Genomic DNA, 11046 nt, shown 5'->3' on the forward strand with positions numbered 1-11046 from the left:
AAGACGGAGACAATCACGGGTAGTCACAACAAGATAACATCAAAAGAATTCTTTCAAAGTTAAACATGATGCGTCTTAAAACGAAACAAATTGCAACAATTTAATTTAGTAAATACACCATTACCTAATAAAATACTTTGATAAAAACGTTAAAAAAATCAGCGGGGAGGGAAAACTGATTACGGTGAGTCCGTTCAAACATCAACACCTGAAGCGCTGGATGAATATACCGAACAATGATAAAGCCTCTTTTACAAGGCAATTGTCGCCAAAACACGTTTGCTTCACCCTCTGTGATGCCAAGTGACTTTTTGTCACCATCCTATGACAACATTAGTGCAGTAGCTACCATGGACATTGATGGCCCTGTAGCTAACAAAGACACTGAGGACCCATCAGTAAGCCATGACAGTAGCCCAGTAGCTACTATGGACAATTATAATGCAGTAGCTACCAAAGACACCAATGATTCATCAAATACCCATGACAAAAGCAGCCCTATGGCTACCAAAGACACTGGTGACCAATCAGTAACCCATGGCAACAGTAGCCAATCAACCATACATGGTGATAATCATTCTCCTATTGATTTTCTAGTCATACAGTGGGGTGATACAACAAGTTCTGGAATTCAATTAGCAAATACCTGTCCAATAGACAATTGGTTGATGATATTGCAAGCATTGGTAAAATCAAGGAGAATGGTCCTTGATGAGTTAGATAATGTTGGAAACATTATAAGGTCAGCATTATTCTTAGTAGACCTCAAGAGGTATGGAGATGTAAAGGTCACCCTGCCTCAAACGCCTGTGATAAAGCATGGAATTATTGACTTTTATGGTAATGAATCAGATTACATTATAAGCCTTTCGCAGCCCTTTCTAGCAACTACAATTACCTCATCCTGTAACCTGAGCACCTGTCCATCAATGATTAAGACTCAAATATCACATGGCATTGCACTTGGATGTAATGATAACAACAGTACCTTTGTCCATTCACTTGATGAATGGTTTCATCCAAGAATGAATCCCTGTCAAAGGAAATTTCAAAACAAACTCCCAGTTAGTATTCCAAGTCAACCAGATGTGACATTGAACTGCGACGGTACCCAAACTGTATCATGGCACTGTCCTGGATTTAGGACTAGTACACCACGTTCATTTTCCTGTTTCAAGAAATTTTTCATTTTTTCTGTTGATTTATTGAGTAGAAGAACTCATCTTAGAACTAAAGATCTACCAAGCACCATAACCTTAAATGGAATTAGCTACTGAATCTACACAGTGCAACATTATGGGGTAGTGGTCATTACATCTGTATGTTCAACTATGCCAATACCTGGCTCATCTATGATGGACTTAAAGAACAAAGACAAATTCACTCAGGACTATCTGTGTTTAATGGTCAGCCAAACGGATTTTTAGTGAGCCATGCTCTTTACATCAAATAAAACAAAGCAAGTAAAGCAAAAACAAAACAAAACAAAAAGGCTTTGGTCACATCAGATTATTTAGCAGTAATAGTAGTTGTAATTTCTTGTTTTACATCAAGATTATCAAAGTAAAACTGTTGCTTAATAAACTTCCCCTTTCAATGTAAAAGCAAAGATATTTGAAATAATGCAATATCACTGTGGTAAAAAAGCTGTTCCTCTAGAAAATATTTTCCCTTTTTCTTGTCTAAAATTGCACAGAATTAGAAACATACATATTTAATTTATTTACAAAGAACTTCTTGGAAATTAACCAAAGCACAGGCAACTACCACCATTTGAGTTGCTAATGGTGAAATAGATAATGGAATAGTCCTCCCTATCAACCTGAACTGTTCCAAGCGCTGATTAAACCACTCGACATGCAACCCTGCTTTAGCAATTTTTCGTGTTGAAAGTTCCTCAGCTACACTTAAGCTGTTTCTGCCCTTTAAGAAAGCAGGGATCTTGATATGTACTTGCAGGGGATTCACAAGGTCTTGTACTGTGAATACCCTGTCCACAACAAGAATGTCATTAGGCTCAATATGCTTCGTAATCCCACTCTCCTTGAAAATTTGTACATCTGAGATATCTCCTTCAAATAAGTCTGAGACAAAACAGCAACCACCATTTGGGGTGACTGCTGTCAGACATTTAAAACTATTGGCATGCTTATATGAAGCATAAGTGTTACCTTGTTGGGCAAAGTTTCTAGAGGTCTCCATTCTGAATTCAGTACAATAAGTGCTACATCTGACATTCCTCATAGTTTTGAAAACTCTTGGTAGGAATTTCTGTAGGAATTCCTTCGAGGGAAACATAAATTTCTCTATTTGTCGAAAAATTTTGTACATCAGCTGAATATGTGGTAAAAATGTCCCTTATTGAGGTTTCCTTGATTTTATTTCCAGGACAACTTAACAGTATTGAAAGGGTTTTTATTGTAAAACCTTTTTTGAGTTGTAAAAGGTAAATGAACAGTTTCTCTTTGGAAGACCATTCAGGCAGTTTACATGAGACCTTTGATAGCTTCTTTGCACTGCAACTCCAGTAAGTTAACTCATCCAAAGGACAATATTGAACTGAAGACTTGAAAGGACAGTAAAGTGCTTCATTAGTTGTGAATCTTTTCCAATAACTTCACATGAAAGGTTGCTGACAATTCTAGAGTCGGTATTCTTCGTAGACAATTTTTAAGCTCATTCTTTAGAACCATGGTTTCAATCTTCGATGCTAGCTCTACCTTACTGCAAAGTGTCTGAGTACTTTTATCATTAGCCATTTTAACCACTTCTATTCCCTCGTGGATATAATTGTGCAATTGATTTTCTTCCTTTTCATTTGAATCTTCGTGAAGCTCAATTTAGCTTTCTTTACATCAATCGGCTCTATCCTCTGTTTTGGCGGCTTTCTCTTTCGGCGTATATAAACTGGTCTTCAATGTCCTTCACCGATAAATTGAACTTTAGAAGATCTGGAAATTCCTTTGTCGGCCCCATTTCACCTGGCCAGTGTAAGGCACAAATGCAGGTGTTTCTAGTAATGTTTTTCGCGGTGAAATGTACACGAGAGCAGGCACTGATCCATTGTTGACAACGTTCAATGCCTTGCGATGGTTTTAGGAATGGTATGAATATTTTTTTTTACAGTTTTTGCCATTTCTTTTAGTGATTTTGGTAGCTTTTCGGGAAATCTCGAATCGCTTGAACATTTCCCCTAGCAGCAATGCTTTGTGCTGACTATTTTTAAATGGAATTATTTAGATTACTTGTCTCATTTAGTCCTCTTCGCATTCCGCCATCTTGGATGTTTGTTACTACTCAGTTGCGGAAAACAATGGTGTTGCAAAGCCGAAATTTTAACAGTAAACTTCGCTAAATAAAATGTTAAGCAATTTTTTAAAAGTGTTGATTGCAAAAATATCTTTTACTGCCGTAATAAACAATGGAGGCACTGGAAAGGGCATCGGTGGCATCTGGAAGGGCAGCAAGAAGAATCATATTTACGTTTTGTAACTTACTGCGTGACGTGCGTGGCGAAGAAAGAAAACCAAAACCGTGGTCCCCAAATAATTCTCCCACCTTGCCCCAAAAAGTTTTCAAATTTTTCGTAACTTCGCCTGTTAACCCTAACCCGTTTAGTGTTACTTGTAGAACTCCCCGAAGAAGTCTACGACAGTTAGACGAAACGTGTCGGAGAATAAAGTCAGCTTCCAGTTCGAATTCCTTCAGAACTCGGTTGCTGAATTATCCCTGTACATAGTTTTGTTTTGTTATCTGGAAATGAGATTTATTCAGATTTTACTTTTTGATTATTGTTTAGTTGTTTCTCCAGTTGCTTCTTTCTTAAATAACGTATAGTTATTTATACTAGCCTTGGAAAGCAGTTTTTATATGGGAATTCAGTTTCTCCCATATTGCTTTCCTTTACCTACTGTACTTTTATATGGTAATTAAGATTTAATGAATATTACCACAGGCGGCCCAAGCTCACGTCTCGAGAAAAAGCCAACGATGAATTCATGAACGCGTCACGCGTTGTGTGACTCGGTGTTAAGTTACGGGAGGAACCGTTGAAAATTTGAACACGTTATAAGGCATAGTATGGGGAACAAAATATGGTCGATTTACAACGATAAATATTTCGAAATCTGAATATTTTACACGTAAAATCAATAAAAACTTACTCGTGCCCTGTGTATCCGTCGTAGTTTCTAGCGATTTCTGCTGTTTTAAGCTTGCTTTACCATCACTGTTATCCATGTCAAAAGACGAAGTCAAGGCTGCACACTCCGATTTCGACCTTGGTCCACGCGGAGGTGATTTGCGCCCCGAAAATCCTCCCGATCGGCATTTTTCTCAGCGACACTTTACGATCTAAGATCGCTGCACCCTGGGACATGTCTCAATACCAAAACTTCACGCGCATTTCGCTGGAAACGAGTGTTTTCTACCTGAATTTCCAAGTTTGCTTCTTTCTGGTTATGCTTTGAACACGAAGACTGGACACGGCCGCGAAAGAGACTAGGGTACGAGGTCAATTTTCTCTCTACCGCGAGTGGTACGGTCGATTAATGTACAATACTTACCCCATCTCCACAGAGGCAACTCGCCTTAACCTATTGTCCTAATCAACCAATCAGACAGCGAGTCGAAAGTAAAACAGATAAATGGATAACAGTGATGGTAAAGCAAGCTTAAAACAGCAGAAATCGCTAGAAACTTCGACGGATACACAGGGCACGAGTAAGTTTTTATTGATTTTACGTGTAAAATATTCAGATTTCGAAATATTTATCGTTATAAATCGACCATATTTCGTTCCCCATACTATGCCTTATAACGTGTTCACATTTTCAACGGTTCCTCCCGTAACTTAACACCGAGTCACACAACGCGTGACGCGTTCATGAATTCATCGTTGGCCTTTTTCTCGAGACGTGAGCTTGGGCCGCCTGTGATATTACATGGTTATTATTAGTTATTGATTGTTGTTGTGATTTTTATTAGTAGTCATTCTATTGGTGGGATTTTGTACAGTGGAAAAAGCATTATTAAACTTGTTAAACTTTCACCTGTCGTTCGGTTCGGACATTAAGTTTTCATCCCAAGTACATTTGTTAAATTGAATAGGAAAAAAAAACACTTCGAACGGAAAACAGAATTATTTTAATGTCTGGATCTTTTGTAAAAAGGTCTCCTAAACGAGTGGCCTTGATAATAAATATTTAAGCATGGTAAACACATTAGCCTTAACTTGGCTGTTTCTCGTAGCTCAGTGTTTTCCTACTTGCCTTTTTCCCCGTGAAATGGGGCGATTGAATTTACATAATAAACACTAAAAGAACTACAGCTGATGGAAATTTTAAATTTCTTATCTTAGGCTGTGGATACAAACTTATTAATGACTCTAAAAATATAAAAATCGAGAACAAAATTTTTTAGAGTTGCTTAGCTTTTCCTTTTTCTGGAATCGAAAGTCTATATTGCAAAAGCAAGCCAACTGTGATTAACGCCTTAAACAAGGTAAGATACTTTTTTTTCGTCATACAAGTTACATATCGTAAATATCATTCTTCTTGATGCCTTTCCCGATGCCTCCGTTGGTTAAAATAGCAGCAAAAATATTGTTCCAGTCAAAGCGTTTGGACAATTGCTCAACTTTTTAAGTAGCGAAGTATAACTTGGTAACATTTTGGCTTTACAACACGATTGTTTTCTGCAAGTTACAAAATGTAAATATAACTGTTCCTGATGCTTTTCCGAATACCACCGATGCCTTTTCCGATGCTTCCATTGTTTATTACAGCAGTAAAAGATATATGTACAATCAACACTTTTGAAAAATTGCTTAACATTTTATTTAGCGAAGTACACTGTTAACATTTCGGCTTTACAAACACTATTGTTTTCTGAAACTACAACTGATATGTCTCTATATGAATTATTAAAGTTGTTTCCCCGCTGACCACTTGTATTTGGGTCATTTCTTCTTCCCCCGCGGGGAGTCTTTAATTTACATATCTATTTTTTTAACTGACGCGCAGGATGAAATGCTTACGCCTGATTACCATAGCAACAGAACAAAGATTCTGTTTTGAGACACTGGGTCGAATTTTTTTTTTTAATGAGTTGTCACGTGATCGCATAAGTTTTCGCTTTGGTTTTCCGCTTCGGCTGTTGACGATCAGGACGAAGTGATTTCAACAAGGTTTACAACAAACGTATCCTTGAATTGAGTCGCCGGATTTTCTGCAAAGTTCCCAAACAGATCCCATAACATCTGCTACTTAAGTACTCGATCGTTCCAGAGTTTTTCCATCGGTCACCGCTAGGATGTCTTCGCAAGACCGGAATTACTTCCACTTTCGTTTGTTCCGAATGCTGGTTCTACTTATCCTGTTTACATCTCCAACGATGTCTAAAACGAATGGGCTCAGCCTACCACAAAGCTTTCTTAAATTAGAAAGTGCTTTGATGACATCCCAATCAGACAACGAGTTCAACAAATTAATTATCGAATGCCTGGCTTCAGTGGAATGGCAACAGTTATCTGACTTTGCCATCCAAGAGTTCCAAGGACTAATCGAGAAAATACCACCTGAAATTGCAAATTCTGAAAAGGGAGGTCTTTTTACTGTGTCTGTGCATTTTATATGCCTAATTAATCAACTGTACAAACAGGCTGTGATATTAGCTGAAGACTACAAGCAGCATCGGGATATGTTCAAAGCGTTACAGACAAAAATAAAAGTCGTACTACAAGCGATAACAGAAATTTACTCAATGCCAAAGAGCATCGACTTTGCCACGTTATACGTGAAAATTGCGAATATAATGGAAATCCTGAATAATTTTAACATCGAGCTTGAGATGGTAACTAATGACATAAAAAATGGTATCATCAACAGTCGACGTGGCATACCCTTGGCCATTGGGTGGGGCGTTGCTGCGGTAGTCGTCTGTGGTGCTTCCACCTTCGATGCCAGTCCGTGGGTAAAAGGTTTAACATGTGTTTCTTCTACTGGAGGTATTGCTTATTCTATCATGAGTTTCTTTTCACTCGTCAAAACCAGTGAAGAACTGAACCAGTTGCAGAAGGAAACGAAAAAGCTAAGGCTAGAGCTAGCCAAGCATCGAGCTCAGCTTCAAATTCAACTTGCTTTGATGAAAGGTAAACTTAATCACTCACGGCCCGTTCATTAGCTACTTGATTGAACAAGAAATTCTCTCAACACTGGGCAAGACTTTTAAAGATTACTGACTCTTTTCCAACCCCCCCACACGTTATTCTGTAAACGTATACCATACATTTACTGAACAATCGAAAGCTTTTTTGACTCCATGACCTTAATGTTATATTCAGGGAAGATGAAGTAAGGACAAGTTAAATGTTAGTCCTTTTTAGGGGTAAAAAGGTTAACAGTGATGTTACATTTCATTTTTGTTTTCATCAAAGTATTCTCTCTCTCTCTCTACATTTTTATTATACTGTATGTCTCTCTTCTGTGAAAAGCGAATTTTTAATCTTTGTACCCATCTGCAACTTTTATGCTTGAAACCCAGCTCAGTATCCATGTTCTTCATACTGTTCTCCATACATCTCCTAAGGGGCTGACAAGGAGAGTTTTGTTGAACAATCAAGAGCTTCTTTTATAGGTGAAAGGGGGAAGTGAGGATTCCTCAAACAATACACAGAGGAACCTCGATTTAACAAGCCTTTGTACAACAAAGTCCTCAGCATAACGAATGATACTCTTCAGCTCGGCCAAAGTTACAGTAAAATGTGTAGGAAAGAAACTTGATATAATGAACCTCAATATAATGAAATCCTCATTATAATGAACTTGATTCAGAAGCCCAAGTGTATGATATACCCCATTATAATGAACAAATGTCAACATGTGACAGAAGAAAATGCAAGCAGACTGACAATCATTTCTCCGTTTGCCAGTGACTTCCACTGAAATCTGTCCTCCTTGCTTTTAAAACTAGGTGCTGTAGCTATGTACAGACCTTTATAGTGTTCTGTAGCCTCATGTAGACATAAAAGCTCAAATGTTATTTTCAGTAATCATTCCGATCCCAAAATGCTGGGTAGCTACACTACAAAAAGAAAAAATAAGGAATAAAAATTTTAAAAAAGAATTAGCATCCAGCCCTCGATATAACAAACAATAGGTTGTTTTCTGCAAATTTGTCAGAGGTTTTCAATATAAGGAACCCTTAATATAACAAACCCTCAATATAATGCGCTAATTTCCCCAGTTCCTTAACACTTCTTTCAAGGTTCCACCATACAAAGACATGAACAGAAATGCGAGCAAATGATAGGGGGCCACTTTTAGTGCTTTTGTTTCAACAGCTGCCTGGGCAGGAGCTCTTCTGGCTGGGAATGACCCTGGTGGTGTTGCATGTGCTGCAAGTGTATTAACCCTTTAACTCCTTGAAGTGATAAGCATCTAATTTTTCCCAACAGTATCACCCCCCAAATCAAACATTAAGCTCATGAGAATAAGGGAAATAATCAGAAACATAAGAAGCCCTTGATTATTTGACAAGTTCTCCCTGCAAGGACCATATGAAATGTAAAGAGAGAATATACAAAGTGATGTTAGGGTGTTAAGGATTAACTGGACTCAGCTTTGTTGACTCTCTCATTGACCATGAGCAAGCTTGAATTGCTCTTTGGGGACATGAAAATGATGGCCATGAAAAACAAAGAGTATCATACTATTCTTGAACAGATGTCAACCTTTGGGGTTTTACAATTGTTTCTGCTTATTATTATTAGTCTATGACTTCTGTTTGAGTGCAGTACACAGATACTCCAGGGATATCAAGCAGATGCTGACTAGGAATAAAAGAGCTTTCAATCTTCAACTGTTAAACTCTCACTGCAAAATCCTCACCAATTGATCAACCCACGAGTAATCTCAATAATTTCTTAACACTTTAACTCCTAAGAGTGACTTGCATCTAATTTCTCCTTACAGTTTCACCCCTAAATCAATCATGAAGGTTGCGAGAATAAAGGAAATGATAACCAAGTAAATAAGTTCATGGTTGTCATAAAAACTCTCCTTGTCAGCACTTCAGAGAATATCTAGAGAACAGTGTGGAGAATATGTATACTGATGTTAGGGTGTAAAGGGTAAAAACTTTAATAGACAAGAGACTCTTGTGACTCGAGGACATAACAAACAATGAGGGACCATATGTTGCTCCCCAAAGTACTAGCAATAATCTGACCCAAAATTACTGAGGGAGGAAAGTCAATCATAAGAAGGGATATTTTTGAGAAAAATAACTTTGAATGTCTCAGCATACTACTGATTTCTTTACAGTATACATCAACTTTTTATCAAACACAAAAATTAGTCAGTATGCCCATTGTAAAGGAAATGACTTGTACTTTCTCTAGTTGGTAAGTGTACAGAAAAAAAGTTCTAAAAGTTAGGAAACAAATAAGCTAGGAACAACATTTGTGTAGTTTATGTCAGTTTGATCAATAAATGCAACAGAAAATGTATCCCTATCAGCCAATTAATTTATTCTTCCAGATAACTAACTTCTATTTTTGGTTAGGAGTGCAAGGTCATTTGTTTCATAGATTGATAATGATGGGATTATTAGTCTGCCATCTCTGCCAAATCTTTTAAAAAGAACCTTTTTTATCCCCTTCCAACCTGGTAAAACATTTTTTCTACCTCTATTATATTTTTGCAATAACTAACGACTATATTTTTGCAATAGCTAAGTATTAGCTTCATCTGCCAAGCGTTTCTTATAATTTTGTGTAATCAGATCTGGTGCTTAATCAATCAGGATTCATAAGGTGATGCTTTTCTTTCTTCTGATTCCCTGAGCTAGAAATTCAATTAACATTATAAGTAGAAATTCCTTTTTGATTGCACCAAGAGTGAAAGGGCCAAATCTCATAATTCCATGGATTGATCAGCACACAAATCCCCCTTAAAAATTTGATACACTGTAAATAAAGCAGAGGGGTCATAAAAATTGAGAAACTTTTAACCAGAGGGCATTGTTTTGATGCCTGAGAAGAATTTACCGGTCCATCACCTGTTCGTAGCTGGACCATCAAATCAAAACAATGCCTCTGAAAATGAAAGAAAACTGGGCAACCAGATAAGCTAGAAAACTGCACATTGTAAGAAATTGCAATTTAAAGTTACATTGTCAATTAAGAAAAAATGAAGTCAAGCTAGTTTCTCACCAAACACACTATATTGGTAAAAATATGTTGAAATGTACATATTCAAAGTCTTTCCTAAGTTTCTTTTGCTTTATTCTTCCATTTGGGTTCTTTGTAAGGCCTTTTTTTCTGCAGGTTCAAGGTCTTTTCTAGGTTTGCTTTATTCTTCCATTTGGGTTCAATGCAAGGTCTGTTCTTTTTCAATGATGTTCTTGACCTGTCTTTTGTAGATTTTCAAAGCTCTAAACTGAATTATGAGCCTTTTGAGTTTCCATCAGAAGTGATCCTTGTGTACGTGATGAAATTCCAACCAAGCCATTTGGCACACTCAATCTCTACACTTGGGGAACCTTTGTAATACTCCAAATACCGGTGAATCTGGAACTATTTCACACACTGCTCATCAGTTGAACTCACTTTGTTCATAGTGAAAAAGCCCTAGAATTTGCAAGTAACTTTCAGGTCAAGTCCTATGCCATTCCATTCCCAGCTGAGATGACAAGTCCAATAAGGTAATGATTGGCGCAATTTGGTTCTGTTCAGTTTGCTCTATGATACTTCAAATTCACCTGAATGCTAAATTAAACGAAGAACCTTTTATGTTCTCGTTTAAATCTCAACTAGGTAAGTGGAATACAGATTTCAGCTTCCTAATAATAATACTGTACTGAAATTTCAACTTACTTACCTTTAGCACATAATGCATGAGTATACATTCTCCTCAGAAACTCTCCGCAGAGACTTTTCATAGCAGAAAATATCCTAACGCTTTGCCCAAGTCATTCAATGTACTTCCATCCAAGGAAGTGGCGTGAACTACGCAGCCGTTTAGTTTTCGTGAGAAAGCCGAGAGG

The 11046-nt window shown here is 37.4% G+C and overlaps 1 protein-coding gene and 1 pseudogene across 1 annotated transcript; one reads left to right on the forward strand and one right to left on the reverse strand.

Annotated features, from left to right (window-relative positions):
- Positions 1-1580: 1580 nt before the first annotated feature.
- Positions 1581-2902, reverse strand: LOC113675802 (uncharacterized; annotated as a pseudogene).
- A 3206-nt stretch (positions 2903-6108) lies between these two features.
- Positions 6109-9508, forward strand: LOC149036076 (uncharacterized). The gene has a single exon (XM_089189988.1). It carries the CDS (start codon positions 6313-6315, stop codon positions 7180-7182), a length of 870 nt encoding a protein of 289 aa, XP_089046114.1. The 5' UTR covers positions 6109-6312; the 3' UTR covers positions 7183-9508.
- The last annotated feature ends 1538 nt before the right edge of the window (positions 9509-11046 follow it).

This window comes from Pocillopora damicornis, chromosome 12 (genome assembly GCF_964200805.1).
Source record: "Pocillopora damicornis chromosome 12, jaPocDami1.2, whole genome shotgun sequence".
Classification (NCBI taxonomy): Eukaryota; Metazoa; Cnidaria; class Anthozoa; order Scleractinia; family Pocilloporidae; genus Pocillopora; species Pocillopora damicornis.

Coding starts and splice junctions, on each gene's coding strand:
- LOC149036076 (XM_089189988.1), top strand. CDS start 6,313: ATGTCTTCGCAAGACCGGAATTACTTCCACTTTCGTTTGTTCCGAATG.